Source organism: Argiope bruennichi, chromosome 10 (assembly GCF_947563725.1).
Source record: "Argiope bruennichi chromosome 10, qqArgBrue1.1, whole genome shotgun sequence".
Classification (NCBI taxonomy): domain Eukaryota; kingdom Metazoa; phylum Arthropoda; class Arachnida; order Araneae; family Araneidae; genus Argiope; species Argiope bruennichi.
In genome coordinates this window covers 89,664,515-89,690,895 of record NC_079160.1, presented here as the reverse complement: position 1 = coordinate 89,690,895, position 26,381 = coordinate 89,664,515, and the positions used below count along the sequence as shown (strand labels likewise).

General features: G+C 28.6%; 2 protein-coding genes across 4 annotated transcripts; one reads left to right on the top strand and one right to left on the bottom strand.

Moving 5' to 3' along the window:
* Nucleotides 1–1,416: 1,416 nt before the first annotated feature.
* Nucleotides 1,417–10,218, bottom strand: LOC129989064 (gastrula zinc finger protein XlCGF8.2DB-like). 3 transcript variants are annotated; one of them, XM_056097387.1, is made up of 2 exons: nt 10,111–10,218; nt 1,417–3,510 (listed from the first exon to the last, which is right to left on the bottom strand). In XM_056097387.1, exon 2 carries the CDS (start codon nt 3,355–3,357, stop codon nt 2,473–2,475), a length of 885 nt encoding a protein of 294 aa, XP_055953362.1. In that variant the 5' UTR covers nt 3,358–3,510; nt 10,111–10,218; the 3' UTR covers nt 1,417–2,472. The 3 variants fall into 3 exon arrangements, with proteins under 3 accessions (XP_055953362.1, XP_055953363.1, XP_055953364.1); XM_056097388.1 differs by lacking the exon at nt 10,111–10,218 and adding an exon at nt 9,907–9,984; XM_056097389.1 differs by lacking the exon at nt 10,111–10,218 and adding an exon at nt 9,376–9,857.
* Nucleotides 10,219–10,266: 48 nt separating this feature from the next.
* LOC129989067 (gastrula zinc finger protein XlCGF7.1-like) lies at nt 10,267–25,097 on the top strand. Its single transcript, XM_056097392.1, has 2 exons — nt 10,267–10,504; nt 21,895–25,097. Exon 2 carries the CDS (start codon nt 22,068–22,070, stop codon nt 22,860–22,862), a length of 795 nt encoding a protein of 264 aa, XP_055953367.1. The 5' UTR covers nt 10,267–10,504; nt 21,895–22,067; the 3' UTR covers nt 22,863–25,097.
* The last annotated feature ends 1,284 nt before the right edge of the window (nt 25,098–26,381 follow it).

Below are 26,381 nucleotides of genomic sequence, written 5' to 3'. Positions count from 1 at the left end.
TTAAAATTCCTTAAATTTAATTAAGTTAACAAAACATATTTAGTTTGCTATGAAGCATTCAGTCAAAAGCTTCTTTTAGAAGAATTTTTTTAAAAAATGAAAATAATACAAACTATTAAAAATTCCATTATAATAGATTTAGAGAAGGAACTCAAAACCACATTTAAGGTATATATTATATATACTTCCACTGAATATATATTTTTTCATGCTTAACATAGAAAAAATTTAACCTGAACAAGTTGTGTTAACAAATCATATGATTATTTTTTTCAAAAATCAGTAGCTTTTAAAATAGAGCAGTTGGAAAAATGAAAACATCATTATTGATTAAGTGATTTGCACTTTAATTAAGGGCTAAAATAATTTTCTTTTTTTTTTCATTGAAATTAACGTAATATGAGGATAAAAGGGATAAAACAATATCCAATCATCATTGATGCTCCAATCAGATACCAAGGCTATCTGCAAATAGAAAGTGAACTCAAAAAGAAATTCTCACCGCGCAAAAGATCCTGAGTACCCTGAATGAAAAGCCATCCTTTATAATAATACGGGTACTGCAAATGGAGCCAAATAGTTACCATTATTAGTTGCCTAAATACAGAAAAGTAAATCATAGGCTGACTACTCCGACCCGTCCGAAAGCACACGGAAAAATTTGAATGACCAGACTGCCGCGAAAACAACACTGGCGGGAATTGTGGTTGAGTCCTAAGGGCTATCACTGGTCACGGTATAACCCTTCCCTAAAGAAGTACGTCCCGTTATGGATGGAAGATAGTTAACACACACTTTTCGTAATACCAACAAGGGTGACGCAAACCAACCACCATGCTGGAAGCTGCTCATCCTCAATTACGAAGTGCCCTTTTACAGAAAGGTGAATCTCATCATCAACGATAGGTCTACCAGCCAGGTAATATTAACATTATTGTATCCATAAATTCATCTAATCTGCTTATTATTTTGAGCAATTTCTCATTTACGAATCTGTGGTGGTGCACCATGCATTAAGAACAATACAGCAAGCGTGCATTAACTCTAAACGTAATAAATCCTGAAGTAACAAGATCGGTAAAAGTAAAAAAGTAACTTAAAATGTAGTACATCGTAAAAACTTTGTTTTGAAATTTACAAAAGTAGTTATGACAGAATACCTTTGTTAAAACAAAAAATACTTCATCTAGATTAACATATAATTTATAAAGATAATAATGCAGATGGATACAAGGCAGAGACTAAAATCAAGAATAATAATAGAAAAATAAATGAAATATTTTAACGAATTTTAACGAACAGGTTACATTCTTTACATCCAGAGAATATAATTTAATGTACTTGAAATTTTAACAAATTACATCACATTTAATTGAACCATAAATAATACAAATTAACAGACTTTGACCAGTTTTATTTTGATATGGATAAGAAAGTACATCTGAATATATATTTTGTTAAAAAATTTTTTTGTCTTCATTTTTTTTTTCTTTCTGGAATCATAGCCATGCATAAACATTTAGAATTCTTGGTGCAACAATAACACATATAGTAGATAAAAACATATTCTATAAGATTACACCAGTCCTATTATATGAAAACAAGGATCACACATTACAAATACAAAACAATTTGCAAATAAAAAAAATTACAGAATGGGGAAATATATAATCACACATTCTTTACAAATGAACCAGAAAGGGAAAAGATATATAGTTAAAGAGATTTCCGTCAGCATGATATGATCCTTCTTTTAAACAAGCACTTTTTGGGAAAAGTTTTCAATTATTTATCAAATTACCAATTCGCATTTCGGAAAAAGCGATGCCTGATGTATTCAATCGATACAGCCTTCATTTACACAATTCCTCAAACATTATTCACTAAAAAAAATGAATATCATCATCATTGAATTAATATTCGAAAAGAAAATGAATATCATCATTCATAATTTAAAAAGGAAGAATGGCTCAGAGGCGTAAATAGAATCGAGGAGTATATTTGCATCCATTCAGGGAAGTAAAATCGGGGAGAGGAAGAGAAAAAAATCCTTCTTACATTTTTTTTTGTTTTGTTTTTTGGTCTGTGTGTGTATGTACGTGCGTTTTGATGGAAAGTATTCAGCACGCCGGCAGGAGATACAATAAACACAAAAAAAAAGACATCTGAGATGTAATACATCCCTTAATGAAGAATAAGATGCAGAATTAAAAAAACATCGGTAGAACTCAAGTAACATTTGAGTAAGAATGGTTTTTTTATATGAATAGCAAAAAATTTCAAGAGACTTTAATAAAAAATTTCCTACAATACTTTTCTAAATTTTAAAACAGATCTGAAGCAACATATTTATGAATATGATGGTCTTACTTTAAGTCTAATATAATCCCCCCCCCAATGCATCGGATAGTATTTATCCATTTGTTAAAAACAATAATATATGTTAAATGAAGTTATATGGAAAGTCTGGGTTTACATATCACAAACAGAAGGTTTCTCCTTTTCATGAATATGAAGATGCTGATACAAATTATCCTTTCGAGAAAACTGTTTATTGCATACATCACAAGAAAATGGTTTTTCATTTGTATGAGTACCTAAATGTTTATTTAAATCAGTTCTTTGCGAAAATTGCTTATTGCACATATCACAAGAATAAGGTTTTTCATTTGTATGAGTACGATAATGATCTTTTAAATAACGTTTCTGGGAAAATTCTTTACTGCACACATCACAAGAATAAGGTTTTACATTTGTATGAGTTATATAATGGTGTTTTAAATAATGTTTATGTGAAAATTCTTTATGACAAACATCACACGAATAAGGCTTTTCATTTGTATGAGAACGATAATGTTTGTTTAAATTAGATTTATGAGTAAACTGTTTATTGCATACATCACAAGAATATGGTTTTTCATTCGTATGAGTTCGATAATGCTCAATTAAATTAATTTTTTGAGTAAATTCCTTATTGCACACATTACAAGAATAGGGTTTTTCATTTGCATGGGTACGCATATGGTTACTTAAATAAGATTTCTGAGAAAAAATTTTGCTACATACTTCACAAGAATAGGAGTTTTCATTTGTATGAATTTGATAATGTCGATTCAAATTAAATTTCTCAGAAAATTCTTTATTGCATACATGACAGGAGTAAAGTTTTACGTTTGAGTGACTGCGAGAATGTTTCACTAAATATCGTTTCTGAGAAAATATCCTACCACAGACATCACATGCAAAATGTTTCTTATCCGTGCAAGCTACAGTTTGAACATCTATACCAGTATCCAGTTCTTTATCACAGAGATTAGTAACTAAATGTTCATTTGTCTCAATAGAAGTTTCCATCATTTTCCTCCCCTTTCAGGCAGAAAGAGCTAAAACCACATCTGGAACAATTATTTTACGAAAAATTTCTTATATGTGTATAATCGTCTTAATGGTTTGTTTCATTTCGAAAAAAACTTTGCCTTTTTCTTGTATCTGGTTATCGGCAGAAATAATCTGGAAAAGAAATTACACTTTTAGTATAAATTTATTACCCGTTATTTGATTAATAAAAAGATTGAAATATTTAATAAAACACCGATTTTTTTTTGTGGTCGTTGGAAAATGAGTAAACAAATTATTAAATCAATAAACAAAATCATTTAAAAAAAACATTTTTTTGAAAAATTGATTAGCGAATGCATACCATAACAACTGTGAATAATAATAATAATAATAAAATCAAAAGAATTCTCTTTTCAGTTTTCTTGCACTACCCAATATGATGATATTGCTTACAATAAACGGAAGAAGTCTTTACTGTTATATGTTTTCCGATAACATCATTTTAATTATTGGAAGAAATATTGATTTGCCAACTGACCCTTCATCGTGTGGTGAAAGCTTATAAGCCAGTTAACAGCTACGCTACCCGAGCAATTGCTTTTGTATCGTGGTCATGTTACTGGACTGCGAACCACAAGGTCCCAGGTTCTATCCTCGCTCATACCAATCCGCTACTATCGTTTATCAAGAGATACAGAAATGCTTGTTCAAACGACGATAAAAAAAATTCAGATTTATCAGGAATCAATGGATAATTATACATTGACAAAATTGCTTCGTTTTCTTTTTAAAGCTGGAGATCTTACTGATCATTTTTTAAATACCAAATCTCGTCTTCCTCAATGCAAAGAGGAATAAAATCTTGCTTTAATCTGCAACTGTTTGTATGCAAATAACTGCCCTTGTGATATAATCTCCAGTGCGTAGTAACTTGTAATCTTTAACCGTAACGCATATTGGAACCACTTATATGTATTTGACGTTCTTTTTTCACTTTTAGTATTTGATATTTAATAGGAAAAAAAACTTTACTTTTATTATATAAGAATATTAATTAAATAATTTTGATAAAAATAAAGCTTGAAGTTTGCTTTTCTTTTCCTTCTTTGGTTTCTATCACTGAATGAATTTCGTTTATAATCTCATTTTACAGATTTCAACAGCAATCTGCAATCTGACGAGGATTTCACCTGTCCTGACAATGGCACTTCATTTTCTTCTATGTCCTTATGAAATCATTCAATTGAATTCTCCACTAATATCGCCAAGATTTTCAGAGAAAAAGTCCAAACGGCTGTGCTTAGATTATTTTTTCCATAAATGACGGGAATTAAAATTTAAAAAAAAAATCCTTTTAATTATTTCTGTGACACATTTTAAACGTCAGAGAAAAATAAAATAAATCTGTAAACATACAATAGCCAGGTTAAAATTGAAAAAAATTTAACTAAAAAAGAAAGAAAGAAAGAACGAAAAAGTTAACACTGTGGAAATTTTCTTTTGTTTGAAAACTTGAATGAACTTTTTTATCATTAATTTGGCATTTTTCATTCCAATCCTTTCAAAGATGAAAATATTAGAATCCCCCTCCCATAGTCTTGCGATATGTCCATAAATAAAACCAAAAATAAATAAATAATAAAAAAAACCCAACTTTAATGGTGCTTACAATCCCACATTGAAGTTATTTTCATATATAAGTTTTAGGTAAAATCAAGTGGATTTTGTTAGACTAAGAATGAAATTTCGAATTAAAAAATATATATATATCATCCAGTTGAAATTTTGAAAAGAAATCAAGGCAATTACTTCATGATTAACACCTAAAAATATTTTCTATAGGTAAAAATATTTTCTATAGAGAACTTATTTACATACCACACCAATTATACAGAAGTTCATAGAAAGTAGAGAATAAAGCAAAGTACAATTGGGGGGGGGGGGATCCATATTTGTCCATAAAGTTTAGGGCTTTTGCATAATAATAGTGAAATCAAGAGAATTTTTACCACAATCTTATGATCTTCTTTTAAACAACTTATATACAACAAATTATAAAAAAACATTTAAACAGTAAATTCGATTTGTTAAATTCCTTTTGTCAATTTCTATTTAGATTGTGGTTTTAAACATATGGGTCGCTTTCAAGCACATTCATTCATGTATTTGTTTTACAATCATAGCACATTTTGAATTTCACTTTATATTTAGACATACTAAATTCTTGGCATACTGATATGTGTGCATTAATAATGATTATCATTGCTTAAGCTCTTTCTAAATTATAAAGCAGTCATTTTGAATGAACCTCGTATACACTTTACTTAATCAATACTGTAAAAAAATTGAAAATGTTCTGTAAAATTAATTCTTTTGCCAATTCTTTAAAATCAAAGTATCAAAAGCAGATAATTTATCATTTCTATCTTAAAATATCAAGGAAATGTTACAATTATAGCCACATTAAAATGATTTTTCTAATTGAATACATTAAATAAAGATCATGGTCTCTATAAAAATATACATGATTTAATACAGCAAAAAATTTTCAACTAAAGTATCTAGAAAATTTCATATATAGTATTTTTAGAGGAATCACAATAAAAGAGAAATTTAATATTTGTTCAAAAACTCTGTGTAAAAAATGCTCATTATATAATTTAAGTAAGAAAATTTTCACAGCATACACATATAGAACACCTACTAATTTAAATCAATACTTTAAATTCATTTTTAGCATTTTTAAAGAAAAGGAAAAGTCTAAACATGTCATATTGTAGGAATAGGAAAATTTCACTTCTGTTATCTTTCAGGAAAAACTTTTTTACTACATATCTCAAGAATAAGATTTTTCTTTTGTGTACAAATTAAGAGTTAATATTTAGCAACATTTCTTACAATATACATCTAAGGATTTAACTTTTGCATGAATTTGATAATGATCGTACAAATAATGTCCCTGAGAGAATTTTCTATTGCACAAGGATAAGGCTTATCATTGATGGTGTGAATATAATAATCTTCATATAAATAACATTTCAAAGGGAATTCAATACATATACATCTCCAGAATAGAGTTTTTAATCACACATATTTGATAACGTGGATCTAAAGGATTTCCAAGAATATTCTCTACTGCATATATCATAAAAATGTGGCTTTCCTTTTGTATCAGAAAGAAAATGCTCCTGTAAATGATTTTTTTAAAGTTTTTTTTTATTTTATTGAATATAATACATGAGTAAGGTTATTCATTTGTATGAGAATGTAAATGTTTTTTAAACTGGTATTTAGAGAAAATTGTTAATTGTGAGCATCACAAGAGTAACTTAGATGAATACAAATAAGTCTATTTAAATAATGCATCAGAAAAAAATTCAATTAATACATCACATAAATATGATCCATCATTTTTATGAATATGATTATTTTCATTTAAATAAGTTTTGATTAAAACATTTTGTATTGCATGTATTATTGGAATACGATTTTTCAACTGTGTGAAAGTAAATAACTACATTTACCCTTATCCTAAAATAATTGTTATTTAAACTACCTTTTTGAGAAAACAGTTTATCATAAATGTTACATGGGAAAATATCTTACTCACACAATTTTGCACATTTTTAATGAGTATTAAATATTTTTAAATGTATACCATTAACCAAATATGTATTAATCACATTGACAGAAGTCTCAAAATTCTACTTTGCATCCTGTTCACCAAAGAAATGTGATAAAACCTTATTAGCAATAACTTGATAATTGTAGACTGGTACTATTTTACATCAATAAATATAAATGCAAAACCTTCTTTCATTTTGATGGAAATCTTACTTTTGCTTTGCAATTTATCATACTCAAAAATTATCTGAAAAAATAATTTTATTTTCAATATAATGAAATATATTAGGTAACATTCTGCACCTATAGTATTAAAAAAAAACATTACTAGACTTATTAAATTTTTTTTAAATCATTTTTTTGTTTTATTTATTTATTTATTTGCGCATCCGGAATGATGTGAAATGCATTATATTGAATTATGCAAATACTCCAAATGCTTAGTAAAATACAATGAAAAAAATTATAAATAAATAACTACATATAATATTTATTTATTTATTTGTGAATCGAGAATGATGAGAAATGCATTACATTGAATTATGAAAATACACCAAATGCTTAGTACAGTATAGCTATGAAAAAAAAAAAAAAAATTATAAATAAATAACTAAATGTAAATGCAATGTTATAGTGACTGAACTAAAATTCTTGAAGAATTTTATATTTCCATTATTTCTAAATGCTTGAAAAAAGTAGCATTAAATTGAGAAATAGAAAGTTGTCAGATCTATTAATTGCTAAAATGAAATATAAAAATATACATATAAAAAACTTCCAATTACTAGTTGATTTCTTTAAAACACTAACTATTTCAAATTTTATATTATCCATAAAAGGAAATTTTCAGATTAAACACTCTCATTAATGTATATGGAGGGAAAAAAAAAAGCCTTTCGCCCAGTTTCTCCCATTATTTGAAATTTTAAATAATCAAGAATGCTGAATTCTACAAATGAATAATTGCAACCCAGCGTAACTATATTTTTACAAATGAATATTACATATAATCTTTTTCAATGAGCTATATCATATTTTATAGATCTTGCTTTTCCTAACTTTTGAAATATGCAAATTCATTGTAGCAGATAAGGGCATTTCTCTACAGAGAGTATCATTAAGCAGTTAAGTAAATAGCACAATTAAAAACAGTAAAGTAAATCTCCCTTTCATTGCTTAACAAGAACAAAAAATTGCTTACAGATGTCAAGAAAGTTTTTTTTTAGGGTATCTTGAGGCAATATCTAAAATGCTGCTGCTTTTGCTAAGTTGCCTATATTTTTGAAATAATGCATATTTATATTTCAAAAGTGTCTGCTATCACTAATAAATGCTTTTGATTTCAAGGTCAATTTTCGTTTTATTTGCATGCTTTATTCATTTATTATTTTATTTATGTATTTAATGCTGCAATAGATTTTTAAATCAAATTTTAACGAGTACTTACTTTATATCTATTACTATACCAATTTTCACATTATTGTCTGACAAAAGAATGATAGGAAAAATACAAAAAAAAAAAAAAAAAAACTATGAAGTGAATTACAGTGGAAGTGAAAATAAAGAAATAAGCTTGCCAATACTAAAAGCAGTGAGGAAGAACTCAGATTTAATACCAGAATATGACTTAACTAAAATAAATTCAGAACTTTTGCTATCAATATTAGGGGGGGGGGGGATGGTGTTGAATTACTATAGAACCACTGAGGAGAAAATTCTTCAATACTTTAATCAAAATAGAAAGCATGTAGATAACAAAAACATTAAACAGTTTCTATTTCAAGTAGGAATTATAGATGAAACAAATTATTGAAGACTTTTAATAGGCAGACTGATCAGAAGGTTGAAATGTGCATTACTATACAATAATTATTTTTCTTATCAGTCTATTCTGTTAAACTTGAGGAAGAATATTAAAACATTAGAATAGAATTGCAGAACCTTTACTATGATCTATTTGTAATACAAATAATATGAACAATCTTATTTTATTTACTTATTGAGATAGTACTACATATTGACATCACTGGATACATATAAAACAGCCCTTTAGAGAAATGCGTATGTTATGAATATATAGATCAGTGTAAAATATAAGTATGTTATCAATAACAGCCCTTTAGAGAAATTTGTATATTTATCAATATTTAGTTCAATATAAACAATAAAGTTAAGAGAACACAATTTTTTTAAAAAAGAAAGAAATCAAGACATAGAAAGCCCCCCTCCCCCCCCCCAAAACTGGTAAAGAGCAATTTTTCCTACCAATAGTAAATTCAAAATTCACAAGCAATAGCCATTCTCAAGTGCAATTGCAGTGAAATATTCTTTAATATCAAGATCATAACACAATTTAAAAAAAATACTAACTCATTGATATTGCTTTAAATGTAAGCACTTAAACTTACTTACTTTATGCTTGTCATTTTCCTAATTGTCAATTGGCTCTTTTAAACCAGATCACTTGTAAATATTATAATTTACAGAGAATCACATTGATCTATAGAGATACTCAAACTCATTCATGTACAGTTCCTGCTTCTTGAGTTGCAGCCTCTCTAAAGAGGCTCAAATTTATTATAAACATTGCAAGCTTTTCATGTCTTTTGGTTTGAAAAAAAAATTCCTACATTACTTTCATTTTAAATTCTTTATTCTGAAAATGCTTACAAGTTCAAACAGAGGGTTCAAATATTATTTAAGTACAAGGGTGAAGACAGGCTATATATTTTCTTATCATCCTTTAGGCAAGCAGAAATGATGGAAAGAATTATTTTCGATTTAAATTTTTATGTTATGTAAAAGCCTTCTTTTAACAATTCTCAAAAATATTCATTTTACCGTGCGCTTCTTAAATGCTCTATGTTCTTTTAAAATTGTCTAAATTAAGGAAAACTTTTGTATAAAGAAGAAAAAAATCAATTATCATTTATGATAACTTACAATTTACGTGACAAATTTAATATCATAATGTATATAAAACATAATGTAAATGTTATTCACACTTTTTTACGCTACTCGATATAATGCATCAATATGACATTGATCTGTTTTATTTTGATATATCATTGACAAGAAAATATTCGTAATTCCTTTTGAATAATTAAATTCATTAATTATAGAACGAAGAAAAAACTTTTCACTTACATGTTTGGCACAAATCTTTTTTTTTGTTGTTGTTGTTGTTGTTGTTGTTGTTATTTCTTTCAATTAATTACCCATTTCTTTTTAAAAAATCGATTCGTATTTTAGAACCGTTCATAGTGAACGGTTACTTACTCTTCAATAACGGCCAGGGCAGTCCTGTTATTAACAGAAAATAGGATGTCAACAAATATTGATACAGTGGTCGTGGATAAGAGCCTATCCTTCACTGTTTTATATTCAAGATATGACGGTCAATCTAAATAAGCGTTAGAAAAATAGCTCAAAATTAAATTGAATATCTCTATAAACCAATCTAATTCATTGTAAATATCATAATTTAGAAAGAATCTGGTTTAAAGAGCCAATTGGCAGCTAAGAAAATGACAAGTATTAAGTAAGTAAAACTTCCTACAATTAAAAACGGTACTTATAAGTAAGCAGCAGCATTTTAGATGTTGCCTCAAGATACCCTAAAAACTGTCTTGTCATCTGTAAGAATTTTTTGTTCTTGTTGGGCAATGAAAGGAAGATTTATTTTCCTTTTATGAATAATATAAAATTGGAAATGGGCAGTATTTGAAAGAAATCAACTAGTAATTAATAGCATAGAGTATTCTTCGAAGTCAGTTATATCCACATTATCAAATTTATATGATTTAAAAACTATTCTTGAGTTTGTTGAATATATTGAATTTTCTTTGAAATGTTATATACAAAAATTATTATATTCATTCTATCAGTGATAAATCTTATCCTAGTGGAAAATTCTCTCAGGAATGTTATATGTCAGATCATTATCAAATTCATGAAAAAGTTAAATCCTGAGTTGGATATTGTGAGAAAAGTTCCAAGAATATTGAATTTTTTCTTGTATACAAATGGAATACCTTTTTCTTGAGATGTATGGTAAAAAGGTTTTTCTAGAAAGATAATGCAAGTGATTTCATATTCCTAAAAAAGGGATATAATATATGTCTTTAGACATTTCTTTTTCTGTGAAAGTAATTAAAATTTTAAGGTATCAATTTAAATAAAAAAGATGTTCTAAAAATGTAGGATGTGAAAATTCTCTTATTAAAGTTATATAAGGAGCATTTTGTACTCAAATCTTTTGTACAAATATTGAATCCATATAAAAATTTGGAAATGCAATTTCAAAATTTTCATTAATTTTTTTTATCCAAATGTATTGTAATTCTTCTAAAATTACTAAATATGAAATTAGCTTTCTAGATAGTTTAGTTTTAAATTTTTTGCTGTATTAAATCATACATGTGTTTAGAGACACCCTGTTCTTTATTTAATACATTGAACATGGAAAATCATTTTAATTTAGCTCTAATTGAATTATTCCCTTGATACTTTAAGATAGAAATGAAAAATTCTCTGCTTTTGATACTTTAATTTTAAGGAATTGACAAGAAAATGAATTTTATAATACATTTTCAATTTTTTTAACTGTATCGATTAGGTAAATTGTTTATGTGGTTCATTCAAAATAACTGTTTTGTAATTTAAAAAAAGCTCAAGCAATAATAATCATTATTTATGTACACATATCAGTATGCCGAGAATGCCTAAATATAAAATGAAATTCAAAATATGCTATGATTGTAAACATAAATGAATGAATGAGTTTGAAAGTGAACTATATGTTTACAACTGCAATCTTCAGTGCATCTAAGGAGAAATTTATAAAAAGAATTTAACAATTACTGTTTAAATGTTCCTCATAAGTTGTTTAAAAGAAGGTCATAAAATTGTGATAAAAATTCTCTTGATTTCACTATTACTATGCAAAAACCCAAAACTTTCTGAACAAATATGGATTTTTTTTCTTCCCCAAATTGTACTTTGTTTTATTCCCTACTTTGTATGAACTTCTGTATAATTGATGTGGTGTATAAATAATTTCTCTCTTTACCTATTTAAAATATTTGTAGATGTTAAACATAGAGTATGGGCCTTGATTTCTTTTCAAAATTTTAAATGGGTGATATTTTTTTCTTTGTACCTCCCTCCCCCTCCCCTTTTTTTGTTTTTTGTTTGGATTTGAAATTTTATTCTTTGTCTAATAATCTCCTCTAGATTTTACATAAAACTTTTATATGAAAATAACTTCAATGTGCAATTGTAAGGCCCATTCAAGTCTCTTTTTTAATTAATTTTTTTTTATTTATGGACATATCACAATACTATGGGGGGATTCTAATATTTTCATCTTTGCAGTGATTGGAATGAAAAATACCAAATTAATGATAAACATGTTGACATTTTTATAAATTTCACAGATTTGGTTAAATATTATGAATTCAAAAAGTTAGATTTTTACTATATTAATATTTGTAAGCATATTTTATACTCAAGAACAATAAGAATTTTAGAAATTGACTAGCTATTTATTTAGTCTAAAACAACATAATTAAAATACATCTTAAAAAGGTAGATGAAATCAGATTGAATTGTGGATCACAAGCAATGTGAATTATCAATGGAAATCAGCATTTTAATAGATATTCAACCAATGTATCAGTTATACAGGGTAAGAACAAAAAATATGACAAAGATTTTTTACTGATTTGGACTATATTTGAATGCTCATTTTAGATAAGAAAACAATTTTTTCCATCAGCTCTGCTTTTTGGGAGTTTTAGTATCAATTATAAAATATTTAAAGCTTTGAAACAGCAAGTTATTTATTTAAAAAAAAAATGCATGAGGAAAGAGAGGGATAGGGGAGGTAAATGTTTGTATTTTTTCTTGTTAAAATTCTATAATAAATTTAAAAAAAGAACAGTATATCATTAATTTTGTCATGGAGAAGATTAAATGTATGAACATTATGGGTTATTTGTGGGACTTAAAAAAATTACCTATTTTCTTCATTAACAAGGGAATCTTATGGAATATTTCTAATTATGGAATGGCATGAACAAATAAATGTTGTAAAAAAGTGTGATTTATCAGAAAGAATGAAGGAAGAATAATTATTTACCAAGAATCATGAAAATAGGGGACTGAATGGACTATTGGAAAACCAATATGAGAAACATTTACTTTTTGAATCTACAAAAATATTGTGTAAAAATGTTCACTCAAGATTTCAAACAAAAGAAAATTTCCGCAATGTAATAAATTAACTGTTTTTTTTTTTTGTTTAATTATTCTCATTTTTATTTAAGCTATTGTAGGTTCTTATAAGGTATACTATATTTTTGTCTATCATTTATAACGATTTACAGAAATAATTTTGGATTTTTTTTTTTTCCTTCTAATTTCCATAATTTAAGGAGAATATAATCAAAGTACAACCATTTGGACCGTTTCCCAGAAAATCTTGACCAATACGAGTGAAAAATTGGTTGAATCATTTCATAAGGACGTGAAGAAAATGGATTACCCATCAGATTGTAGATTACTGTTGAAATCTGTAAAATGATTTTACAAACAAAGTTTATTCAATGATGAAAACCAAAGGAGCTTTCAGAGTGGATGAAAATAACGTTTTCAGTTGTTTTTATTTTTTGCTTCCATTTTTTATTAAACTATTGTAGTTTTACTGGAATGTTACTGTTCTGATTTTATAATTATTATTTTCAGCCAGTTAAATTGTTTTACTTAATTTATTTTTGCAAGGAGTTTTTGAACTCAAGTATCGTAAGCAGGATGCGTAGCGTCATAAAAAGTGCTTAATTTTGAAAAAAATCCTTAATTTTCTCGAGATGTGCAAAAAAAAAAAAAAAAAAAAAAAAAAAAAAAAAAAAAAAACGTTTTGAGGGGTTGCACACGTACGTATTAAGATAACACTTAATAGCTTTTTCTCATTTCCTCTTGAACAGTGTGTATTGTTGTTTACGAAAATATTGAGAAGGCTATTTTGAAGGGTATATATATGTCATAATTCTTGCGACTTGAAAAACGTATGAACGTCATTGGAATTCAAAGATGATGAACAATTTGTTTTAGTTATCCCTGATAAATATACGTTTAACCTTTTTATGTGTTAAAGAAAAACAAGCAGATTGCCCCTGCTATATTAATAAGAATACATCAGGACGAATTTGATGCGCCAAAGAGATGCATCGAACATGGGAGAAGCTCCTCTAAAAAAAATTACCGTGAAGCCTCTTTAGTCCTTTACACATTCGATCATTGTCTCGTCAATATATTGTTTATGAACAATCTGTTTTACTTTACTATACTGAATTTAATTCATTGCTGTATGCAATCACGTTAGTTGTTTGCTTAAAATTTCGTATGATGAAATTTTAACTTGAAGCCATAGGTTTTCAAGTATCATAATTCCTTTCACTTTTCTTTTTAAATCCATTTGAAAATTTCTGTTTGTTGGACCAATACTGACAAATTTTAGTTCATATAAAATCCTTCTAAATCTATCATTTAAAATTTTTTTAAGAAGAAGAAAGGGGGGAATAAATTAAAACTTATTCTTTAGGGTTTAGATTTTATCATTTTGATGACGATTTTTGTCTTTTTCTCATTTTTCATCTCTTACAGATTTTTTTTTTAAATTTTTTATTTCCTATAAGAATTTTTCTATGCATACAGAAGTTTGTCCTGATTGACAGAGCACCGAACAGCACAAACCATTGAAGTTAGGAACATGAAAATTGATAGAAAGTTACCTCTTGGGTATTTGAAGCTTCTAATAATGAATTTTTCAAAATTTTAATTAGAATATGAAAAAATGAAAACAGAATTGAGGTTTCTAATAACTGATTTTTCAAAATTTTAATTAGAATAAGAAAAAAATGAAAACAGAATTTTAACGTGTTTCTGCCATAACATCAAAGCTTATTATCGCATCAAAGAAATTTTTACATCATTTTAAGAGTTTTTAGAAGGTGACTTTCCAATAATATCGTTTAAGTAAATTCATTTTTTCAAATTTTTTTTAATATTTTTTGGAGAATTAATTTTAGACATAATTTGTAATAATGATTTTGTGCTTCTTGTGCTAATTCACCATATTTAGCAATCTAGAACATTTTATTTGGGAACCTATAAAGTTAGAGCTAAAGCATTTCAGGATGATTACCTTCATAAGATTTGGTAAAACTACTATAAAATTAGAGATGGAAAATATCCTATTTTAGTTGTGTTTTTAATTTTTTTTATACAAAAAAGAAGAATTATCTTTAGAAGTAACCAGACTATAAAAAAAATTATCTTATCGCTTCTTCTGAAGTTTAATAAAGAGCTTTTTTTTAATGTGTCACTTTTCGAAAATTCGATTAAATAGCTTTTTAATATATATCCAAAAATAATTATATTTTAGTTTGTAAAAAAGCACAGAAAAACGTGATTGTACATTTTACGAAGAAATGAAAATGATTTAACAATTCCTAGTCTTTATAAATAACGGATATAAATTCGCGGAATTTTTTTAAAAAAAAAGGCCATCTCTTTCTTAGTTTTTAAGCTCAATATAAAGCAAAAAAAAGCATTTTTCTTTTATCCCGATGTTAACGGCAAATACATATGGCTTAATGATTCGATGAAGCAATCATTTTGTTTTGAATTTCATTACAATAAAAACCCTTGTTGCAAACTGTCACTAAAACTAAGGTTTTCAAACACTATTTTAAAAAGAAAAAGGCTTATTCATTCAAAAAAGTATGAGCAAAAGTAATATCATTGAAAAGTTACCTTTTTTAAAAAAAAATCGACTATGTAAAAATAATTTTTGTGCGATAATATGTTTGATATTATGGCGGAAATATATTAAAATACCATTTTTATTTTTTAATTAAACTTTTGATTGAAATTTTGGAAAATAAAAAAATAAAACGGTCTTGATGGGATTCTAATACTTTATAAGTAACTCCCAGCCAATTTTTATATCCTGATTTCAATGATTTATGCTTCGTGTTACTTAGTCAGTTGGGTCAAACCTTTGTGTGTGTAAAAAGATTTCAAAGGAAAAAGATTATAAGTTACCAAAAGAGAAAAAGTGAAAATCCTTAAAAAAATGGTTGAATCTGACTCCAAGTTATAAAAGTGTTGAAAATGTCTTTTTTATTTTCTTTAAAAAAATTCAATGTAACAGTTTTGTTTTTATTTTTTATTTATTTAATTTTTTTGTAAAATTCAAATTTGTTTAGATGAGTCGAACAAATAATAATTTTCAAATGGATGGAGGCATTTAAAAGGTACGCAGCGAAAGAAATTGGCGTCCTTGAAAAATTATGGCTTCTAGTTAAAATTTCATCAAACTGAATTTTACACAATAGATTAAAGTAGTTACACAACGCGATGAATTATAATTCGGTGTAGTGGTACTATAATCCTTTTATTAAGTTGTTCAAGGGATCATTCCAAAACGACACATTAACGAGAATCACGATTGAATGTGTCACGTACTATAAAGGCTTCACTGTACGTGCTTTTCGAGCAGCTTTACCCATATTCCATATATTCAACTTTCTGGCGCTCCAAATTCTTCTTGCTTTATTCTTATTTTCCATCAATCGGATCAGCAATTTTCTTTTACAACACATAAAAGGTTAAACATACTTTTATCAGTCATGACTAAAATGAATTCTTCACCATCTAAAATACTAAGAATTGACGTTTCGAGACAATTTGGTTTGTCCTTTCGAAATATTCATTCCGATATTTCAATAGACGGCGCTGCCAGTTGTGGGAAAAAAAGAGAGAGAGGGAGAGCGCAAAAAGTAGCTAATCAACCCTTTGATGTATGAATTTATTTAATTTTCTAATTCGATAACACATCCTATTTATTATTATTATTATAATTCAAGTAGTAATATAAGGATATTTGAGATATTGAAGCATTTAAGCTACTTATTTTCTTAATTGATGATGTCATGTTCGCGTTACCACAGAAAGGGGGTGCAGTAGCTTCTGAGAGTAAATACTCCTGAGCACCCGAGGGCAGAAGTCTGACTTCTAGCTCATATGAAGATGAAACTCACACATTCGCTTGCACAACCCCATTTTACAGGGGGGGGGGCACATTCACACACCTCACAGATAGAACACAGATGAAGAACAACCATGCCCGAACCGGGATTCGAACCTGGGACGCCCAGATTTTCTTATTTTAAACTACTTATTATTTTCTTTACTTTAATTGCAGATATAAATTTAAAACTTCAGTAATTCGATGTATAAGTCAGACTGGTCATTGTATACAAAAGGGTTAAGGGCATCTTTGGATATGTTTTACCTACCCTGGATTTCTTTTCCGAATTTTTCCCTTTCCTTGGCTTTCTTGATACATTCGGTTAACAAACTTTAAGCCATACTTTTGATTTGTCATATTCAACGTCTGAGGGAAATAATGTTTTCTCTGCATTACTCTAAAAAAAAAAAATTACTTTTTAAGGACCCCTCTCTCCTTCCCACTTCTTTTTTTTTTCTTCCAAAAGTAAGCATTTTAAAGTGCTTAAAAATGATTTTCAAATTTAAGCAGTTTTTATGATGCTACTCAACGTGATTATTCTTGGCTTAATTTAAAAGGTTAAATAACGTTTACTATCATAACTTACAAACAAAAAGAGATGATGGCAAAAACTCAAGTAGTGTTAGTTTTTAGGAATAGCTTTTTAAAAAAAAAATTTTTTTTTATTTAGTTTGGATTTCTGAAAGTTCTCCAAATTAAAAGAATGGGGAAAGGGGGAAAAAAGTGCCATTTAAAAGTACACTAGTCGTATATCCCCCGTCTTAGTTTTAAGAATACAAAGAGTACTTTCAATTGATTTGTAAAAACAGTAAAATTGTACCCGTTTTTGAAATAGATATCTGAAAGAGAAAAAGTTTTAAGACTACCAAGAAGATTGAAGATGAACCGCCTTCCTAAATATACTATCAGGACGGCTCAATCCCAACTTTTTACCTTGTAGTTACTAAATGATTTTATTTTGCATTTTATATTTAAATATATTTACAATGTAATGTAATTTTACATTATACAATTGATTTTCCTAACAAAATGCAAGTAAAAAAATTGAAACAGAAAACCTATTTCCCAATCAGATTTTTTCCTCTTGTTGAAAATCAATCTCTGTATAGAAGGGTAATAACTACTTGAATGAACAGCTTTTCTTTCCCATACTAAATTCCGTTTAAGTTTATACGCAAATTACTAGGTATAGTCTTTCCTTGACATGTTTTTAAACTGAAGACTTAATGCGAAGATGGGCAATAACAGTGTTAATTTCTAAATATTTTTTCATTGCGAAATTTTTTTTTCGCCCTCCTGAAATTTGAAAGAAAGTAAGGACAATTAATAATAAATAAAAACAATTACAAAAAGGGTTGAAAATATATTTTATAGTAGTTAAATTTAAATGAAAATCTTTCCAATCCAAATAATTTTTCGATAATTTTTATTTGCTAATATTGATGAATCTGAAAGAAAGCGTTTTAAAAAGTATTATGACCTCAATATTATTCTCAACGACGGGATGCATAGTTTAAGAAACCTCGACTACGATTAAAATGTGTTAGTTCTAAGGGAACAGAATTCTTTAAAGAATACCTATAAGTGCGTTATCAATTAAGTGGTGCCACTGTTAAATAATTGTGACCGAATAAATCAAACTCTTGTTTTCGTCACATTTAAACAACTCTGTTGTTACATCAGATTCCGAATTTGCATCTTAAAATTATGAATAAAATATTTTCTGAGACATATAAGAATAGCAATGGATTTCGTATAGCTGCTTTGATATAATGCATGAAACATTCTTTAATAATCATTCTAAAAACAGGATAAAATAAAAAGAAATAAAAAAATTGGAAATCAAGTTGTAACTTTAGGTGGTGATAAATTTTCAAATGTGACAACCTTCTGCATTATTTTCTAATAATCCTAAAAGCGAAAAATTGATGCCTCAAAAGCGATAAATCGCCAATTTGTTGCCTAAGCAATTTGAGACTTCAAAAACTTCAAACCAAAAAAGTAATATTGGTAAAGGCAGTTCAACCTTTTAAAAACGCATCTGCTTTTAAAGAAGCATACAGAATAATAATACATTACTGGTAAAAGCAGGTACAAAAATATATGCGATTAACAAATGTTGATGAATATTGACATTTATGCTTTATTCATTGCCTACGCGATTTCGAGCTTCCATTATCAGTTGCTTTCAAATATTCAAAATTCTCTAACGAAAACAACATCATATTCTCACATGATAAAAACTTTTCATCTTTTCGAAGGAAGCAAAACTAAATGTGTGGAAATAATTTTTACCATTGCTACTAATAATAAATAACATTTTCTAGTGTTCTTATTTTCATATTAAGTGCAATTAATAAAGTTGTGAATTTTTTGTGTTAATTAATAATTTTTTTTAATTATGCATTGCAATATTATTTTATTGCTCAGTTTGCTGCTGCATAATACAGGGGGGGGGGTATAATTAAAGTGACCATATTCAGAACTCTCTAGAACCCGTTCTGCCTTTCGGATTTTCATGAAATTTGGTATATACGTTATATGGATCATAGGGAAAACATTTCTGCAATAAATAAGTAAAAAAGGTTCAAACTTTAACCACCAAGGGGAATTATGGCTCCTGAAAAAGGACAAAAAAAAATCTGTCAGAATCATTAAAACTTATTCATTTGCGGAATGTGTTCAACGTGTGCCATTGACATCAATTACGTGTTGAAAGAGTATTATAGCTATAGCTATATATAAGAAAATTTCAAGGGATTTTAGCAACATGGCATGTGATGTTGGTTTTCAACTCAGGTTAGGTCCTATTTCTGCCTCCATAAACATGGTCTTTTAGCAGTCCTCACAACCAGAAATCACAGAGATTTAAGTCAAGCGAATGAGGAGGCCAGGCATCCGGAAAAGCTTTGTATTTTACACGATTCTCGCCAAAGCACGTAGCGGTTCTTTGACTTGCTGCCCAATGTGGGGTGTTGCTCTATCTTGCCTGAAGAAAGTGGTTTGCAAACATTGCTATTCCTGTAAAGCAGAAAGGACCTGCTTATCGAAGAAGTTCACTGTGGCGTGCATTCGTGAGATAGAGCATGTTTTAAGACCTTTAGGAGTGAGAGTTTCAAAAAAAAATAAAAAAACGATCCGAAGATAAAATCAGCAATAAATGCAAACCATTCAGTCAGTAATCAGAATGTGGTGGTTGTTAGCGTAGGATATTAAGAAGTGAAGCATCCCTTATGCGGCAATTTTCATTATTCCCAGTTCCGTCCAAAGAAAAGTGCATCTCATCTGATCGTAGAATTTGCGTCGCCAACTTCTATTCTCGCCAAAAATCGGCAAGCAAATTCAGAGCTTGTTTGGGAATCTTGAGGTTGCAGCATTTCACCACGTGGACCTTTTACGGATACTATTTTAAAATGGATCGTAGAATTTTTCGTACTGGAATCGCCAACTCATGTGAAACCGGTCGAACACTTGCTGAAGCATATCTGGAACTGCAGATTCTTTAAACCACAGCAGTAGCGACTTCTTCGACAGTTTCATTTGCAACCGGTTTTCGCCCTCTTCCTGGTAGCACACCCAAGTTTCCAGTCTTTTCAAATTTCATAATCATTTTCTTCAAACCATTCTTTGACATGGGCTCTTTTCGCAATTTCTTCAAGCGACGATATTCAGACAGTGTAGCTAAGCTAAAGCTAACCTGTTTTAATAAAACAGTTTTACCAGTAAAGCTTGATCTTTCTTTTGTACGGGCATGATTAACAATGACAAAGGCACGCAGAATGATTTTCGTGCTCTGACTGGAAATCTCTTTACAGGTTTGACTAATTTGCATAAATTTTTTTTAAAAAGTGTCAGCTAGTAGTCAAAATTTGAACTATCTTTTTCATTGCTGTAATCTTTTCTCACGGTCCATATAAACATGTATACCAAGTTTCATCAAAATCTGATTGGCAGAACGGGTTGTAAAGTGGTCTGAATAGAATCACCTTAATTGTAACCACCCTCTATTTTGAGAGAATGTTCAAAAAGGAAAAGATAAATTGCAAGCTTAAATTTTATCAAAGTTATTTAGTTAAAATTCTTCTATATTGAAAGTAAAGAAATTTATAATTTCGTCAGTTAAATGTCAAACTACTAAAAGTTAAAAGAAGAACGAATATAAGTGGTTCAAATGTGTATTATTGTAGATTACATGTTACTACTCATTCAAGATTACATCACAAGGGCTAAAACTACATACAAATAATAAAACAGAGGCATGATTTTATTGCTCTTTATATTGAGGAAATCTAGATTTAACATTACAGGAAAAAAAGAAACTGCTCAGTACGGTCACCAGCTATCAAAAAATAAATAAATAAAATAAAACAAAGCGGTTTCGTAAATGGAGAATTATCCATTGTTTCCTGATAAATTTGAATTTTTTGCCGTCGTTTGAACAAAGTGCATTTCTGTATCTCTTGATAAACAATGAAGTGTCAGTTGGCAAATCAATATTTCTTCCAGTAACTAAAATGATGTTATTGAAAAACGTATAACAGTAAAAATTTCTTCCCCTTATTTTAAGTTATATCGTCTTGCGGGGTAGTGCAAGGAAACTGAAAAGAGAATTCTTTTGATTTTTTATTTGATTATTCACATTTGCTATGGTATGTTTTCAATAGTCAATTTGGTAAGTTTTCTAAAAAATGAGTCTTTTTATTGTTTTAATATTTTTTTTAATATATTTTCCAAAGACAGACAGAGAATCTGTTTTATATTGAATGTTTCATTCTTCATATTGATCAAATAATAAATAAGGAATTTATGCTAAAGGTCCTTTTTTTTTCTTCCAGGTGACTTCGGCTGATAACCAAATGCAACAAACAAAGGTTTTTTGAAAGAAAATGGAGCATTAACATGATTATATGCCAATGAAAACTTTTTTTTAAAGGAAAACTACTTTTGCTATAGTTTCAGTTCATTCTGTGAAAAAAAAAACAAAAAAAAAAAAAAACTGACGGTGTTGATGGAGGCTTCTGTTGACACAAATGGAGAACATTTAGTTACTAATCTGTGTGATAAAGAACTGGATACTGGTATAGATGTTCAAACTGTAGCTTGCACGGATAAGAAACATTTTGCATGTGATTTCTGTGGTAGGATATTTTCTCAGAAACGATATTTAATGGAACATTCTCATATTCACTCAAACGTAAAACTTTACTCTTGTAATATATGCAATAAAGAATTTACTCAGAAAAATAATTTAAAACGCCATTATCAAATTCATACAAATGAAAAATCCTATTCTTGTGAAGTATGTAGCAAGAAATTTTCTCGGAAATTGTATTTAAGTTGCCATATGCGTACCCATACAAATGAAAAACCCTATTCTTGTAATGTGTGCAATAAGGAATTTACTCAAAAAATTAATTTAAATGAGCATTATCGAACTCATACGAATGAAAAACCATATTCTTGTGATGTATGCAACAAACAGTTCGCTTTTAAATCTAATTTTAACAATCATTATCGTACTCATACAAATGAAAAGCCTTATTCTTGTGATGTTTGTTGTAAAGCATTTTCACATAAAAGTTCTTTAAAAGTCCATCATTTAACTCATACAAATGAAAGACTCTTCTCTTGTGATGAATGCAATAAACAGTTTTTGCAAAAATCTCATTTAAATGATCATTTACGTACTCATTCAAAACCTTTTGCTTGTGAATTTTGCAGTAAAAAGTTTTCTCGAAGAAATTATTTGTATCAGCATCTTCATATTCATGAAAAGGAGAAACCTTTTGCTTGTGATATGTAAAATAAGATTTTCTATATATCTTCATCAGAACATGCAGTTTCTGGTCTATGTTAAAATTTAGAAATGAGTTTATTGAAAACCTTATATTAAAATCTTTTGAAATTTTTGTTATTTGCATAAAGATACTACTTGTTCAAATATTACTTGTGTTCTTCGATATTTTTTTGGTTTTGCATTTTATTCATTTGTAAATGATATATTACAGACGTCACATAGATCTACAACTGAATTTTTTTTTAAGAAAGTTTGAAAAAGAATAGCAAATTTCAAGTTATCGTCTGAGAGCATTATTATTTTTTTAAGTCAGTATTTGCCTTGATTAAATTAAGTCATGAACCAGTTTAAACCGGTTTGAAACAATCACGAGACTTCTCTATCGGTCTCTCTCTTTCTATATGTGTGCGTGCGTGTGTGTGTAAGCATATAATCAGAAGGCAGTTTCGAAGACAGTGAAGAGACTTTCAAATTTTTGACGTCATTTTATTTCATCCGAGGGAAGCACACATTATGTACAAGCAGGAGCGACAAGCACACATACAACACAGAGCGGAATGAGGAAAAGCTCAGGAACATTTTATCCCTGATCTTATATAACATGAGATATTGATAGGGAAAATATTTTTTTTTTTTTTTCACAGCGCTAATACAGTGATATTTAGATAGGGATTTTCGCTACACGCGCGCAAATCAGGCAAGGGAAACACGGGATCTTTTAAAAAAGAATTTGTCAAATCAGCGGTATTTTGTTCCTTCACTCGGAGTGTGGGAACGTGAGGCTTTTAGCCGATTCAGCAATTTTACAAAGCTTCTGTTGAATTAATTAGATAGAAAAAGTGGAATGGGATCAGAAAATAAGAGAATATTCTAGAATGAAGTTAATATGGGCTAAATTGAGCTAAAAATTAAATTAAATTAAATTTTAAAATATCATTACTATCATATATATATAATAGTAATTTTTTAAACATTAATTTTCAATTTTTCTAACCCGCAAACAAAGTTTTGGAGCTCGGCCGATTTTGAGATGAAAAAAATCCCTCATTTTTCGAAATATGGACGCATGCATAATCTGATAGTCACGTGATTGTTTCAAACCGGTTTAAATTGGTTAATGACTTAAATTATTTAAGACACTTCGTAAGAATTCAGAGAATGAATAGTTTGGAAATCAAGTTGTAACTTTAGTTGACGATAAATCTCTAAATGTGACAACCTTCTGCATTATTTTCTAATAACCCTAAAGGCGAAAAATTGATACCTCAAAAGTGATAAATTCCCAATTTGTTGCCTACGCATTTTGAGGCTTCAAAAACCTCAAACCAAAACAACATCATGTTCTCACATGATAAAAGAGGTTCCGTTCTTTATGCATTTACCCTATTGAATTAACAAAATTTTCTCGTAATCTATGGATCGTGTTTATAATCCTTAGCTGAATTTATGCCTCCTTTTATTTGTGTTTCTTATTAAAAAGTGAATGATGGTATTCATTTTTTTCATGTAATCTACCATTCGTTATATAGTGAAATGATGCAACTGTATCAAAATATCCTTGCTGAATATATTTTTTTTCATGAAATAATATTTGAGGAATTATACGAACGATGGCTGATTTGAATGAATGCACCTAGCTTTGTATTTTCTATAATGTGAGTAGATAATAATAATAAAAAAAGAAATAAAAAGAAAATATCGGAAACACTTGTTAAAAAGCGCTTGTATCATTGCATTGTCATGTCACACTGACAAAAATGTCTTTGAAAATGAATGATTATAAATGGAAAAAAAATGAATGATTATAATCTTCCCGTTCTGGAAGAACTCATTTTATTTGTAGATGTTATGTATTAGTGATTTTAATGCCCTGTTGCTATCCTTGTTTTCATATAATAGAAGTGAGATTTTCGTACAGAATATGGTTTTGCATGTATTTCATATGTATTATTGCACCAAGAATTCTAGTTCTCACAAATGGCTAAGATTCTGGAAAACTAGACAAGTAACAAAAAATTCTATCAACTTATATATTCATATGTACTTTCTTATCCTTATTGAAATAAAATTGGCTAAAAAGTTTTAATAAGTCTTATTTATCTCAGTGAAATGGGGTGTAATTTGTAAACATTTCAAGTAAAATAATGAATATTGATGAAAAATTTTTGCGTGTGAAGAATATAACATGTTTGTTAAATTATAATATTTCATTTCCTCCCCCCCCTTATTATTCTTGATTTTAGTCACTCTCTTATGTATATTTATATTCATTTGCATTATTATGTTTATAAATTGTGTATTAACTTAGATGAAATATAAATTTTTTAACAGATTTTTTGTCATTACTTCTTTTGCAAATTTAAAAGCAAAATTTTCACAAAGTACTAAATTCTTTTTACTTTTTATTAACGAACTTGCTACTCTATCATTTATTTCTTTTAAATATAATGCATACTTCCTATACTGTTCTCAAGGCGTGGTGAACTACCACAGATTTGTTGATGAGAATTAATTCAAAGTAAAAAGAATATTATATAAATCTATGGATACAATGATACCCAGGCCTGTCATTGATGGTGAAATTTACCTTTCTGTGCTTGGGCCATTGGGTAAATCATATCACTGGCTCTCAGACTCGCCCGAAGGCATACGGATAAGGAAAACTGAATAATCGCCGCAACAGCAACATTGGCGGAAACTGTGGTTGTGTCCTAAGGGCATCACCGGCCACGGTACAACCCTTCCCGAATGAAGTACGTCCCGTCATCGATGGGAGGAACCAGATCCCCCATCTATTTATGTACCCTCCAGGGTGGCGAGATCCAACCACCATACTGGAAGCATCTCATCCTCTTTTCGAGGTGCCCCCGGGGGAGGGGGGAGGCTACTAGGTATTCTGATGATGATTAGGTTTGTGCCGAAAGTGGCGTTACAACGGTAAAAAGCTCATTATTAAAATAAAAAAAAAGTATTTAAATAGTTGTTACAGGACTAGCTATTTAAAGAAATCTTTCATATGTTTGTGTATTAGGAACTAGAAATAGCCAAAGAAAAAAAAGGGAGGAGGGGGGCAGGTATAAAAAGGAAAAATGGAGAGATCTAAATGGCTCAAACAGAAGAGCCTATATAATATTCCACAGCAACAGTATCATTGAAACATAATTAGTAAATAAAAAAACTTACCAAAAATAGGCAATTTAAACAATTTAATTAATCAGTCTAAGGTAGAGTCCATGATCAGGAATAAAAGGCCAGATAGAGTTCCTTTTGCATTTTTTTTTTTTTCATATTCTCTCTAGATACTATCCACTTTTAACGGTGCTTGCCAAACTAGGATAAATTATTATTCAATTTGGAAAATCCTGTTTTCATTATGATATAGGAAATCCAAGATAGTTTGAGCTTCTAAAGTCAATTTATTTTTTGAAAGAATTTGGGAAATATATAGTTGAGGTTTAATCAATTTTCTCAAATGATGAAGAATAGGGCAATGGAAAATATAGTGTGGAATGTCATCATAATCAT

What these genes read in the sequence shown, in the direction of transcription:
- LOC129989064 (XM_056097387.1), bottom strand. Translation starts at nt 3,357, where the DNA reads ATGATGGAAACTTCTATTGAGACAAATGAACATTTAGTTACTAATCTC.
- LOC129989067 (XM_056097392.1), top strand. Translation starts at nt 22,068, where the DNA reads ATGGAGGCTTCTGTTGACACAAATGGAGAACATTTAGTTACTAATCTG.